Raw genomic sequence first — 15,374 nt, 5'->3', positions numbered from 1 at the left:
AATCATAAAAATATGTGACTCGCACGAATTTTATCACTAAATATTTTTCTTATAAAAAATTAGAAGAAAAACATAATATCTATGCATTCATCACGTAATAATAAATTTGCAGAAATAAATCAGGAGAAGAAAAATCTTATCTTTATTTTCCGCTTCTAACAGGCTGTGAATTTCCGAGTGTCACCATTTTTCTATGGTGCGTTTTAGTGTTCCTCAAGTTTTTTGTCCTTTTCTTTTTCCTGCTGGCCCCGCAATCTCAACATGACATGTTCATTCGTCATTCTTTTTACTCCATGGTTGCTTCCCTTTTTTTTATTTCTCCTTGTCCGCGCGTGTATATTACCTTAACAAGTCCGTCCGCGTGTGACTACAAACGCCTGATCGTTGGGTTTTCTTAAATGCCACGGGTCGCTCCATGTTAAATATTATTTTTTTTTGCCAAGTTTGCACGCCGCCGCTGGGTCTTGTTATTCATCATGAGACTGCCTTTGTTGCACCATGTTGCACCGCCTGGACTCCGCTGAATTGTGTGTTATTGTACATCCATATAGGATATATCTGCCACGAGCCCCTTTTTTTTTCACCATCGGTAATTGACTATCGATCCCCCATTGTATGGATGAACCATAAACCCACGAGTTTTGTAATATTATTCGTCCTCCTCGAATAATAAACCCCTCCTTCTAGCGCCAAATGTTGTTGGAGGAATTTCGTAACAACACGAAATCGGAGGGTTGCTGTAATATTAGAGCAATTTGTGTGTAGTTGTGAGATTAGGGTTTATGAAAAAGAGGGGCTGGACTTGGGAGGTGTCTCGATTTGTCTCGTTGTATCGGATCCCTTTGCCAAGATGCCTGCGTACCAATTTATATTGGATCAAGCCTACGCAGTTCTGTGAAATTTGGGCTTATCCCTAAGAGACTTTAGGGATAAGTTTCGTTAATGTGGTAATTACCGATTTTATCTGATTTAATCTGAGCGTTGTGATATCTTCCTGATTTGAAGAATATCGTTGAGAGATATTTTCCGTTATTGATTTATTAGGATTGATTCTTTCCTCGTTTCGGAGAGAGGATAACTTGGGGCTTAAGCAATTAATTATTAGCCGTAATTAATAATTAACAAATTACGGAATTATTAAAAAGTATTTGCCATGCCAAAACGTGGCATAACACTCTGCAATAAAAAATTAAATACTACTCCCTCCGTTCCTCCCAATTGTTATCGTTTCTGGAAGAGTGTCTGACACACATTTTAAGATAAAGATAAATTATAGTTCTTTAACTTTTTTAAAAAAAATTATTTTTTTGAATAAAAGTTTAAATATTTTATTTTATTCAGATTTTTTTTTTAAAAAACAGTTATAGAACTATACTTTCTATTCATTTTAAAATGCGTATCGAACAGTCTCCTAAAATCGATAACAATTTCTATTGATTTTAAAATATGTATCAAACACTTTTCTGGAAACAATAATAATTGTATCAAACACTTTTCTGGAAACAATAATAATTGGAAGGGACGGAGTTGTAAAAACGATAACTTCTAGAGAGGATGAAGTTTTATTTTTAGAATCAGGCTTTCCACGCGTCAATGTCTCATCGCCTCTCCCCCAATCTGTACTACGACATGTATCAAATTATCTGTGTATTTGTGCGCATTCTCAAGTAATGATAGGTTTGATTCGCGTGACACTTTGGACCAAATTGAGCTATGGCGCCGAGCAAGATCAACTCCAATGTAACACCTCCCCCCCACCCTCTCTCTCTCTCTGCATTTATATATGTCTCTCTCTCTTTCATTTCAGTTATGATCTCTCATGTTCTTTGATTTTACGTAAATCGCGCCTTTTAGCTATGATCCTAGGGTTTCATCTTCATGTTTCATTATAGTGTAGGTATTTACGAAATTAATATTTAGTTTATTTTATTATTAAGTAAAATCATAGAGAGAGAGAGAGATCAGAGTGTTAAGAGAGAAAGAGATAAAATACGGAAACAGGAGCTTGTCAGAACCTTAGGGTTATTTTGGTTTCAGAGCAGCTAGATCACTATATAATTTAAATGTAGAGGGACCTAGTCTAAGTGGGAAAAATGTGCGTATAGACTATTTAAATAGTTGCCTAAATATGGTGGAATCGAAAAAATAATTAAACTTGATTTTATTGTAGAAATGTATGGCGAATACGATATATATTGTTGAAAAGAAGCAGCAAAATATTTTGTATGTGAATTAACCTTGTATGGGCTACATGAGGTTAATAACATATCAGAAAGAAACCTCTATATTTATGAAATTGTGTAGTGTAAACTATTGAGAGTGCTGATGCGTTAGCCAGAAATAAAGGTTGAAAACCAGGCCATGTTCATGTGCTGAGACTGGTGGGTTATGTGGATTCTATATATATAGCTTTTAATTATGTACGGTCCCCTGACTTGTATTTATTTGTCAACGTCGGCATATTCATTTGGCATAATTACTTCAGTATAAGAATCTTTTTTAAAATTATCTATATTACATTTGATTCCTACAGATGGAAACTTGTACATGATACTAGAAGCTATATGGCACTTTAAGAAAATATAGCTGACCTTCATTTAGTATGACATCTAATTATATTTAAGTTCTTACGAGAAACTTCATTTTAATATGTTTATGTATGCTTAGTGTTTTATCGAACTGAAGCGTACATTAGCAGCATAGATTCAGCAATGTCTTCCTAGAATAAACTATAATTAAGTTCTTGCTTTAGTATAGTGCGCGTTACCCATATCAAACTTTTCTATAAACGACTGAGTTTACTCGATTGATTATAATAAACTAATGCTGCATGATGGTGAACTGAACTGAACTCTGTAGACCAGAAAATATGCTGTAAAGGTAATTTATTGTGAAATAAATAGAAAGGACATGCTTAAATGGTCAAATAAGTGTATTAATAATCTAAGCTTTGATACAACATAATAGTGTCCCTACGGCTTAAAACATGTAATTAGAAATAAACAGTAAACTGCGTATGATTTTATCTCTTCGAAGCTTTTAGGACACCTATGAACAATTTATTTGTCTCTTTTGAACAGAATAATGCCAGTGCATCATCCCAGGAGAATGGTTTTGTTGATTCACTCTCTCCTAAGAACTCTGAGAAGGCAGTACAGGAAATGATTAAGCCTCTTGTTCAGGGGACTGATGACCATCTTATAGAGTTTTCAGAGGTTATGAGAAGTATGCCTACATTTACATGTTATATATTTCTACATCTTTGACCGGAATATCTATGTACGTCTAAGTTTAACGTTGCATCCTTGTTTCTTTAAAATCCACTATAGCTGTCACAAAGGCATTAAGACAAGTTGCTGAAGGGAAGGCCTCTGCTAAAGCCGAGGCTGCTGAATGGAAGCGTAAATATGAAATCGAGAGGGAACGATATATGAACTTGGAGAATAGAGGTAGTAATGATTAAACAGCACATCCTCTCAATAGCCAGATATATATTCACTAATGAAGAAAGTTTGTCAAATCATAACTGATGCCATCAACTATTATTGGAATGCACCAAACCTTAACATCTCTAAGACGAAGTGGATTGCTTACGGTTTTTTTAGACGTTCCTATAAAAGATAAATGTTGCTGCATCAGATTCATTACATTATAGAATGTTTATATATGCTCGGAAGTCTTGTATGGTAATTTACAGTTTGTTTCAAAGACAGTCTCAAATGGACAAACCGAAGCCGAACACAACATCAACATAAAACAACAATTTTATCATTAAACACTTATTGAATAATTTTCTCTAGAATTACGCATAGGAGAGCTGATGAGGTATCCAGAGTTAATCTCCTCACCTTCAGTGTATCACTTTTTGCATACACTTCTCTAAGATGAAGTTTTGTAGAGTTCAATCGCTTAGAATTTACATAATATGAATTCTTATAGGTTTAGGATGATTCGAAGAACTAATTTTAGTCTATTTGCAATGTATTTAAAAGAATGCTAACTAATTTTCCATAAGAATAACATGAGGATATTGATACTAATTCTAACAAAGTAATGAAACAAGTGCCGGATATTGCTGTTTTTAAAGTTTGTAGTCTTCTTGATGTTAAATATCTTTTTTAGTTTCTTACATTAACTCACATACTTAAAAATTAGATCATTGTCAAATCTAAGAGTTTGCTAATCAAGTTTAAACTCAGGCAATAAGATTTGTGCAAAGCTCGGAAGTTGCTGTACTCAAGCTTGTACAAATATTTCAAGGGGATTCTTAAGTATTATTCTCCCTTGTCTTGTTTTTTGGGACATTTGGAAGGAATGTCATGGACAAGTGTCTGGAGGTACTTGATTATACTTGACACTACTAATGAAATATCTGCCCCCTGGTTACCCTAAAGTTGTTGACTTCTGTCTTCCTATTTCTGTCATGTTCTTGAGATGTTTGTCCCTCTCGAAAGTCGCATGGTCAATCTGAATTGCTTACACAGATTGACTAAGAAACAAGATTTGATAATCTTTGGACTACCCTCCAGTTAAAATGTACTGTAGTTTGATTATGTCACCGGTCAACCAAGTTATTCCAATTTTATTTTTGAAGTTAAAGGTTTCCCAATCACATGACATCAAAATCTTGGTAAGTTTGTCAATGTCTTTAGTTACAGCTTCTCATATTTGTATGCCGCGTGTCATGTTCTAGTACTTATTGGAGCTGTTTACCAGGTAATGAGCACATTTGGACAATTCAAAATCACTTGAGAAACTCCCATTTTCTGGAAAAACTTTGAACTTCTTTCTAATACTTTCTCAGTCCCACTTTGTTCAAAACAATTTTTCAGTATTCCTGGACTATTTTTAAGACCATGCCAGAGAATTTGATCATATATTGTAATGGGTTATTTTCCTACTATTAAAATGCTATATAAAATATATTTTATCTTATATCATTTTAAAATTTTGGTCGTAGTTCTTTTGCACAGTTGATATTTTTGAATAGAGAAAACTAGACAGGGTATTGCAAACCAAGTAGGATGCACTGAGTAGTTGCTTCCGTTTCCATACTTTAATTATTTCTGTTCAGCTTGATTATTCAAAATATTACGTTGCTTGAAGCTGTCAAGTCAAATTGTCTATCTGTATAGAAATTTTATTTGATCCATATCTTTTTTCTTCTTTATGGATTTTGCACGGGTCGAGTAGCTAACGTCTGACCCAATAATTATAATTCACACTCCGCAGTATGAATTAGGGATTCGTTTGATGTCAGGATAAGATTATATTCTATAACTCCTGTGTCTCATTATGAAATTGATCAGTGGATCTAAACAGTGAGTTTAATCTGATTGTGACATGCTTTCACATGACTAAATTAATGATTTGGATGGATTCTACTATATTTCATCGAGTTATCTAATTAGTAATATGGTTCCAGTCCTGCTTCTCAATATTTTTTGTCATATTATGTCAACTGCAGCAAAACTCACATACTTCTATTTGTATTCTTTAACCAAAGTGCTATCTGAGGAGCATGTCAGTGAGCCAAATAGCCAGAGACTAGAGAACTTGGCAAACCATTTGTCCATATCAAAGAATGCTGGTAATACATCTGAAGACGTTTGTGGAAATAATGGGATTTTCTCTCATGAAGTTCTTCTGGATGGAGAGACCAAAGGTGATTCCAAAGTGATGCAATGTAATTTCAAGAGTAAGGTAAAGACTCTGAGTTTCTAAAGTTATGTATCCTTGAGGTGGACACAGAATTGTGACAGTTGTCTTGGATAATTTGGGCCAGATATTGCTCCAATGGCTGTCTAGATTCTTACCCTGTAGCTGGCTATGGCCATTTTGATTGATCTTGGTGTCTTCTTTCGGCTTATTTTAAAAATTTAGAACTCACTTTTTAAAAAAGTATCAGGTTAGGTGCTCTTTTGGGAAATAAGAATGGGGATGTTTTCCGGACTTACATTAAAAAAACATACAAATTATCACTCAGGAAAACAAAGCGTTTTATCTTTGTTCTTTTTTTGAGAAGTGTTATTTGTTGGAAATAACCAAAACAAAAACCCTAGACTTTCGTCTTATTTTTTTTTAAGGGAAAACCTAGATTGGGTGTTATACTTGCTACTATGAGAAATTGTAGTTAATCGAGTCTGGTACTCAATATATGCTAGTTGAACTAGCATGTATTAAGTGGCAACCTCAAAGTTTTTGGAACTGCCTTGCCCCACGAGCTGCGAGTCAAATAAATATTTTTTAGCAATGCGTAAATAGATGAAGTACACTATTCTATGTATTCTTGTTTATATTCGTTGTTTCTTCTAACAGCATGTAAAGAATATCTTTTTGAAAGCTAAAGGTTTTGATGCAAAATCATAAGCACACGGAATACACTTCCCAAAATTATTGATGTTGCTTTATTGCTAACATCTATGTAAAACTATCTTTGATAACATTATTTTCTTCCCTTGACGACAGGCATCATTTAAACTATCATGGTGCTGTAATGGTGAAAAAAGTGACCAGCATAAGCATGATATTGTATCTTTTGATAAGGGAAACATTACAACTGCACAACGCAGCAGTAAACAAGTATTTTTTCTGTTCCCAGAACTCCTAGATTTCAGTATTGAGAATCAATTTTGGAATCTTATATTTGCCCAGCTGACCTCACACTTTCCATCACAGATATCTTTAAAGTGGGAATCTCCCCCGCAGACTGTTCTTATCATGACCAAACCAAATTCAACTGCCGTACGCATTCTTTGTGCAGATATGGTTAGGTAGGATGATTGTACTCTGTTTTTTATAAACAAAACAGTATTAGAATTTGGGTATTTACAATTCTTCATAAAGAAAAACCTCCAAAATGTCGTTAGACTTAACTATGTGCCTTGTTTAATTTTATGGAACAATTTATGTAGGACTTTAGTTTCTTACAATAAATTGATAGATCGAGTACGTAGGATCTGACAAAACTGACACATGCATGTTTGTTCCATTTTATTGCATGTCACTTCGTATATTTTCAATTGAAGAAGTAACTTCGTTTGTGCGTTCTTCTTGCACTCCATGCTTATCACAGGATACAGTTACATTATATACGTACAGGGGTATTTTGGATAGAGTTGTAGATAATTATTTTCAAGTCCAACTATAAAAACATCTGCAGGTTGAAGAGTTATGTCTACGTATTTGTTTATTATATAAAACAGAATAAGAATATATTATAATAAAATTTTGTAATATAAGTCATTAATGTTGTATAAACTAATTTATTGGTAAATCAGTTCGAAAAATTAGGTTTTCTGTATATATTGAAAATTCTAGTATAGCACAGTATCATTTTTAATATTTTTAAAATCCTTGCTGCAATTTTCTTGTTTCTTTTTTAATTGATAAATTGTAGTTATAGCTGGGCGTCGGGTTTAAGGCTGATCCCAATTTTTTTCTTTTCTTGATTTCTCTAGTCTTCTCTGAATTTGTTATGATATCTCCAGTCCGCTCCTAATTGGTTTCTGATATTTTGTGGTCTTCTCTGAATGGTTTCTGATATGTGTTATTTTCGTTGATCCGTTTCTAATTTCTGTAGTATTTTTAGAATCAGTTCTGCATAGCTGCACTTCTGAGTTTTGGCTTGTTGAATTTTTAAATTTTTCTAAATAAGGGGTTCCGTTTGACTGTTTTTAAGCAACAAAATCTCATTATACTGATTTTAGCAAGTTTCGGAGAGATTATTAAACAAAATTAATTATGTAGAAACGGTAGTTTGGATAGAATGACATCTTATTTCTATCTTCGTATTGTAAAACTATAGTATTGCATAGTCCCATTATTGTCAGTATTAATAGTTTATACATCCCAGCTACTGCTTTTTCTTATCTTTCTCCTCCCTTATCTGGGTAACTCCATATTGCCAGCTCATGTGCATGTTATAGTGTTTATTGACCTTGGATGCAACTATTTTGTAAATATATGATTGTTATCTCTGCATTGCATCTGTATTTTTTTCTGTGTTTCCTTCATCTCAGTGAAACGAAGTTTCTTTCAGAAGTTATTATAAGCCTTACCAGTCTTTTAAAACTCTCAGGTGGTTGAGGGACCAGAAACACATGACTATTTTAGTGGAACCAAGAGTGAAATCTGAACTTCTAGCAGAATCATCATTCTACAACTTTGTTCAAACCTGGACCAATGGTAAGCTTTGAGACCTGATCTACCTTTTATAGTAGCAAAAGAGGATATTTTGGTAAATTACAATGAGTGCAATAATCACCATCAAAGACACACACACCTCTTTATGTTGGTCACTATTATTAATATTAATTGCACATATTAACTATTTTTTCCATTAAAACATCTTATCGTTTCAAAATTGAAATGATTTTTAGTTAAACGGAAAATTGTCAGCACCAATACGTGTTTAATCAGTCCAGAAAGAACGGATTGGATCTTGATACCCTTTAATCACTCATGAAATAAGTGCTCAGTCAGTAATGTTAATCACTACTGAAAAAGATTATAAAGGTTTGAGTATTAGGCTTTGCACTCAAAGTAAATCACAAGAATTAATATTTGTTATATCCACTCTAACCCTTGAATGAGGTTAGACATATATAATATATACCGAATATTATAGCAAACCTCTGAAATTACTACCTTAGTTCTTACTACAATGGAAACAGGCCCATACTATGTTACTCGGACTCTTCAATTTACCTTCGAGTACCCGTGTCGGACACTCGACACTCGGACTTAGACACTTATTTTAAGCCAAAAACATGTATATTTTTCAAAATATTGCTGAGTCCGGTACTTGGACACGTGTCCATGTCGGACACTTCTATCCGAGTCTGAGTAACATAGGGCCCATATATATATGCACCAGGTAAAACTACGGGTTTATTAACTAGTAACATACTTACATATAGATGAATAGTACAAGGCCATATTATACCGCAAGAGTGCCTCTTGGAGTTGCTCAATTTTTATAAAATTTTAATCATTAATCTCTAATTTTCTTTTATTATTATTATTCCAAAATTTCTGGGATATTACAACATTCCTTGAAACGTCAAGGGCAAATGTATAATAAACCCTAATATTTACTTTATTCGATAGTATTAGTTCATGTTAAAATTTATGTAATAAATAAAAAACATGCACGTGTTCTCTGTGATGCTAGTACTAGGTTTAAAAGTTGTAATGAAATAATATAATAAAATGCTAAATGCTAATCACTTATATGTTACTTTATCGGACTACTGTGTTCCTGATTTCCATGAGAACAACACATGATTGTGTCATGGAGTCAATTAGGCTATTCTTTTTTTAGTCGACTTTGTATCAGGCTTCTGCTAGTAACTTGATAAATGTGCATGTTTCTTGGCTGTTTCTTCACAGAAAAGGAGATATTGCTGCTGCACATGAAAGTTGACCTCCTTGTGACTCTTGGTGGGGATGGAACAGTATTGTGGGTAAGTTTATGTAATTATGATTCGCTCTTGATTTCAACATAGCATACCTAGGTTTTTAAGATGAAACATGAACTTAATCAGTTTGTTTATTGTCATGTAATTGCTGTTATTCGAGGTATACTCTTTTGGCTAGCAACTGAATTGTTCACTTTTAGTGTTCTTCATAAAATTAAATGATAATGAAGTAATGTATAGGTCTCTGAGATTATGTACTTGCAAAATTTGGTTGAAATAAGAACATATCATATTATAGGATATCCCATATTCAGAGTAAAACAGCAATGAAATTTAATATGAATAACAAGTAAAACCGCTGTTTTGAAATTTAAATAGTTGATTAATTGGTGAGGGTTAGGCATCAAGTTAAAATCCGAAGGCCCTTGACAATTAGATGCAATGGTATCAGAACTATAGATACAACTTGTTTTAGTTTTTTTTTTACTGTGAATGCAGACTCTCTCCCTCTCACGTTATCAGAATCACAATGATTTGCAAGATTCAGAACTCTGGATTCAACTTTTATAAAATCAATTATATGCCAGATTCATGAATTTAAGAAGAATCCTTATTACAAAAATTAAATGATATATCCGTAAAATATCTTCACCTAAATAGGAACAAATCATTATTTTACATGAAATAAAACATCAGCATATATTTTCTGTAGGTTTGTCATGCTCTAAGACTCCTCCTGGTCTTATATAGTTTTTTTGCTAATTGATTACACACGCACACGCCAGGAGTCGAAATCCTTACCTCCCGCAAGGGGGTACAAGAGCTCAACCACTGCATCAATACTTCGTTAGCAACGCTTTTATAGTTATCAGAATCATAATGAATTGCATGATTCAGAATTCTGTATCCAACTTTTATGAAATCGATTATACGAGTGCAAAATTCATGAGTTTTAAATAATCAATTCCATATTTTTATCCCAAAGAGTAAAATGGTATGTCCATAAGATATTCTAACATAAGTGTGAAATAGATCATTATTTAATGTGTGATCAAACATTAGCATGTTTTCTGTAGCTTTATTGTGGTACTATGCTAAAACTCCTCCGCCCCTTTTCTGCCACCTCTCTCTTTCCCTTCTCTCTGCGCTCCCTGTTTTTCTTCTTTCTGCATGTGGTCAGCATCTGGCCTGTCTTCTGGTAAGATCTGTTCTCATGGTTACTGTGTTTTCCTGGTGCTTCTTCTTGCAGTATAAATGTCAGGTGAATCTTTCTCATAAGTGTAACGTAGTACTATTCCTTCACTATGAGTGGTTTTATTCGGTACTGTAATCTTTATTCTTTGATTAAGTCATCTTATTGCTTTCAGCTGTTCAGGCATATTGGTTTTTCACAACTAGCACTCGTTGCAGTCCTGCTAGGATTTTTAGAGGATATGTTCACAATGCAACTCTTTGGTTTACCTGTCATTTTAATCCTATTGTTAACTCCTTGAAACTTTTTTCTCTAAGGATTGGGCCAAGGATATCGATTAGTGCTTTTTTAGCAATTTACTTGTATCCAAGATACAGTAAATTTGAAGACTATTCTTGTAACCTAAATTACTCGGACTCTTCATTTTACCTTTGATTACCCGTGTCGGACACTCGACACTCGGACATGAACACTCGGATTTGGACACTTATTTTAAGCAAAAAATATGTATATTTTTCAAAATGTTTCAAAGTCTGATACTTGGACATGTGTCCATATCGGACACTTCTAGCCGAGTTTAAGTAACATAGCTTGTAACCTCACCAGAAGAACATCATGTTAGGGCTCATATGTTTACAGGTAAATGACACCAAAACTTCTGGACGATATTTGTTCAATGATTCAGCTTGCATGTGAATTTGTAAATTTCCTGGATGACAAATAAAACCACCTGGACAACTAAACGGTTCAAAGATGTTCTTTCTGCTATTATACCAAGCTATAGTAATTGAATTACACACCACTTTTTCTCAAAATAGCTCTTTAAAGATTTGTAAAGTAAATTTTGGTTAGATTTGTTTTTACATGAATATTAAAACATAAAGTAAAAAAAATTGAAAATATGTATGTTCTTGACTAAGAAGCACCGACACTGACACGGGACACGGGACACGGGACACGGGACACGGGACACGGGACACGGGACACGGGACACGGGACACGGGACACGGGACACGGGACACGGGACACGGGGCACGGGGATTCGTCAATTATCAAAGTGTCCTGGATACGGGACACGGCAAAAAAAAGTTATAAAAATATAAAAAATATTTTTATATGTGTTTTATATATATAGATGTATGTATATATTTGATTGTATAAATATAGGGTTATAAAAGATGAAGAGGGGAGGTTATAAAAGACAGAAATACACAAAATTAGGGTTAATATAAGATGGTTTGGGCTTTTGAAAAAAGATTTTGGGCTTTTTTAAGATGATTTTGGGCTTTTTTATATGGGCTGAGTCGGTGGGCCGTGTCGGCCACGTGTCGAACCCGTGTCGGACGCGTGTCAGTTGCCTTTTTCTGTCGACACGCCATGTGGCGTGTCGGACACGTACCCAGCCGAGTCGGTGCCGTGTCAGCTGTGTCCGACACGCATACGACATCATTTTTGGAGTGTCGGTGCGCTTCCTAGGTTCTTGAAATTTTAATCCAACTTACTTGAGAGGTATAAAAAGAAAATATCAACCATCCATAAATTTCAATCATCTAGAAATTTGATTCAGAGTAAACAAATGACCCTTACCCTGGGAATTTGTTTTTGGTTTGTGTTTAGGCTTAATTATAATTTAACCCTAAAAGTATGACATGTTGTACATGAACCCCTAAAAGAAAAGCGTCGTATATTATAACCCTTCAACTATGACTATGAGATTTGTTCAATTTAACCCTTTTGTTAAATTTTTTTCCAATATTTCCCTCTAAGGTTATTACGTTTGCAATCATATACTTCAAGGGCTATATTGTCTGTCAATCATTTTCTTGTCATATTTTATTTATCAAATAATATAAATATAGAAGATATACTAATTAACTACGTAGTATTATCATTTATTTTACTTTTGGTGAATCTTATTAGAATTATTAATTGTACTTGTAATAAAATCAAGCACAATTAGAATGTACTATTAATATCTCATGATAAATGTGATTATAACCGATATAAATTATTTAAACATATTTGATTGTATAAATTATTTAATATGATAGTAATATTATTAAAAAAAAAATAAATTAAGTAAATTTTAATAATTTATTAAAAGAATTAAACAAGTGTACATGATTAAAGTGTACAAAATTCATAATTAAAGGGAAAAAGTATACAACCCTTATAAGTTACAAACAAAATCAGTAAAAGGGTTGAAGTGTTTAAAACTTAAGGGGTAAAAATATACAATATATTTGTTTAAGGGTTCATGTGTACATCAAGTTATACTTGAAGAGCTAAATTATAATTAAGCCTTGTGTTTGAAAATCTAAAACCAATTGATTGTAAGAATTATATTACATGTATCTTTTAACTCATGTAGCTTTGTGTCAGCAGAACTTGGTATATTTCATAAGTTTCATAGATGATGTATGTTCTGCTTATGATTTAATTATCAACTTGATTGTAACTAGTACTGATGTGCAAGCATGGAAACAGGATCTTAATGTATTAGTTTGAGTAGTTATATGGTTATCGGACTGGTTCAATTTGTTAATTTTTTCTATTTGTTCTTGTAATTTTAACTCTCGCATTTGGAATTTTCACTGTTTATTCAATATATTCTTTTTTCTTATTTGAAGGCTGCTTCGATGTTTAAGGGGCCAGTGCCACCAGTTGTTCCCTTTTCTTTGGGTAGTCTGGGATTCATGACCCCTTTCTGTATCCTTCATTGTTAAAAAGTCTATATTTGTCATCAATGAAGTCCGAACAAATTCTACAACAGATAATTCCTCTTCATCTGATACATGTTTGTAAATGCGCTAGACAGATTCAGTAATTAAATGTTTCCTTCTCTGATATATTGTGAACTTGAATTTGAATACAACCAACCACAGCTAGACACCTAGTTCAGTTGTATACATATACTTTCCTGCAATTTTCTCTAACTATCTTCAGATAGCGAGAATTTTAGAGACTGTCTTGCTGCAATCCTTCGTGGCCCCTTTAACATCACATTACGACACCGATTACAATGCCATGTGATTCGAGATGCAACTAGAAATCAGCACCATACTGAAGGAGCTATACTTGTATTGAATGAAGTTACAATTGACCGTGGAATTTCATCATTCCTCACCAATCTAGAGTGCTATTGTGACAACGCTTTCGTTACCTGTGTACAAGGGGACGGTTTAATATTGTCAACAACATCCGGAAGCACTGCTTATTCCCTGGCTGCTGGAGGATCAATGGTCCATCCTCAGGTTTGTTTTACACTTATGTTTTATATATGCTAGTCACTAAATATATTTCCATTTGTATAAACATATATTATGTTCAAGAGATAATATTTGGGAACCTTAAACTGAAGTTTATGCATTTTTGCACGCTGCTTTAGTCTGTGAGAGCCAGATACAAGACAGTAAATGAATATGATATGACCTTGGGAAGAAAAAATCAGATTGTTTTCAAATTTACAAACATATATAATCTTCTGGAAAATCCTATAGAAGATTCTCACATCTGCGTCACTTTCATATTTGTTTTGTTTCGATTGCCCCCATTTGCTCCAAAAAGTGTTCAGCTACAACTAGGCTAGGTCACAAAGTGAAAAGTCTGATTTGCAAAACTGTGAAAGTAATAAATTTTAGCTGTAAATGTAAATCTTTTTTCTCCTATATGGTTTTGAATAGTTATTGGAGGAGTTTTTTCTTGTTATGAGTTGGTTCTTTGTTCTCTTGGATGTCAACCCTACCTTTTGTTAGTTACTAGCATCCAGTAAAATCAATGCTGAACTAATATTATATCTGTTTATCACATTGATCCATATTTGTAAACACTATTCCCTTGGATTTCATTGGACTTGTAGGTTCCTGGAATCCTGTTTACACCAATTTGTCCCCACTCCTTGTCATTTCGGCCTCTAATATTACCTGAGCACGTAACTCTTAGGGTTTTAGTACCTTTAAATAGCAGAAGCAATGCTTGGGTGTCATTCGATGGGAAGGACAGGAAAGAGCTAGTACCAGGAGATGCACTTGTATGCAGCATGGCTTCTTGGCCCGTCTCAACGGCATGCCAAGTGGATTCTACCAATGATTTCCTCCGCAGCATTCATGATGGCCTCCATTGGAATGTGAGGAAGACACAGTCTTTTGATAGTCCTCGAGATGCATAGGGAAATTCTTTTGTAGTCGTTGCAAGGAAATTGCAAGTTATTTTAAACCTGATCATCGATGCAAAGATCTTCTATTAAACCGTTTCTGGTATATTAACGGCTAGCTGCTTTGCTACATCACCTAGAAATGTAAAAAGATAGATTAAAATAATAGTCCTTCCATCCATAATTACATGTTCATCATTTTTTTAGGAGTCAAATTTATTAATTTTTGACTTAACTTTATCGATTGATTATTTCTAAAATTTGATAGTTAAATTTTAAAATGGACTAAATGTACTTAGCAATAATGTATTTATTATTATTTTTTTAATAATATAGAAGGTATAAATTTCAAAAATTTGATCAAGTTGACCGGTTAAAAGTCAAAATGAATATTTATATTTGTTATTAGAGACAAATTTATTTAATTTAAATAGAAGTATCAAAGTTTGAAACTATATATTGGAATTACGAGGATGGGACGAAAAATCAAGTTATGTTATTAGTACCTCCCTCTCTTGGAGGGGCGGAACCAGCAATTTAATATTGGGGATTAAATTGATAAAAATAGAAAATATACCGGTTTATTTGAGATACGCGCATCTTTCTT

General features: G+C 33.6%; 1 protein-coding gene across 2 annotated transcripts; it reads left to right on the top strand.

The window, feature by feature from the left end:
- Nucleotides 1–1,569: 1,569 nt before the first annotated feature.
- Nucleotides 1,570–14,976, top strand: LOC141686939 (NAD(H) kinase 1-like). Of its 2 annotated transcripts, XM_074492051.1 has the most exons (12): nt 1,570–1,740; nt 3,081–3,225; nt 3,330–3,449; nt 4,200–4,337; nt 5,507–5,703; nt 6,469–6,582; nt 6,679–6,773; nt 8,081–8,187; nt 9,394–9,467; nt 13,245–13,323; nt 13,561–13,868; nt 14,474–14,976. In XM_074492051.1, exons 1-12 carry the CDS (start codon nt 1,714–1,716, stop codon nt 14,780–14,782), a joined length of 1,713 nt encoding a protein of 570 aa, XP_074348152.1. In that variant the 5' UTR covers nt 1,570–1,713; the 3' UTR covers nt 14,783–14,976. The 2 variants fall into 2 exon arrangements, with proteins under 2 accessions (XP_074348152.1, XP_074348153.1); XM_074492052.1 differs by lacking the exon at nt 4,200–4,337.
- The last annotated feature ends 398 nt before the right edge of the window (nt 14,977–15,374 follow it).

This window comes from Apium graveolens, chromosome 9 (genome assembly GCF_009905375.1).
Source record: "Apium graveolens cultivar Ventura chromosome 9, ASM990537v1, whole genome shotgun sequence".
NCBI classification, from domain to species: Eukaryota; Viridiplantae; Streptophyta; class Magnoliopsida; order Apiales; family Apiaceae; genus Apium; species Apium graveolens.
The sequence above is the reverse complement of the archived record's forward strand: the minus strand, read 5'-3'. Positions and strand labels throughout refer to the sequence as shown.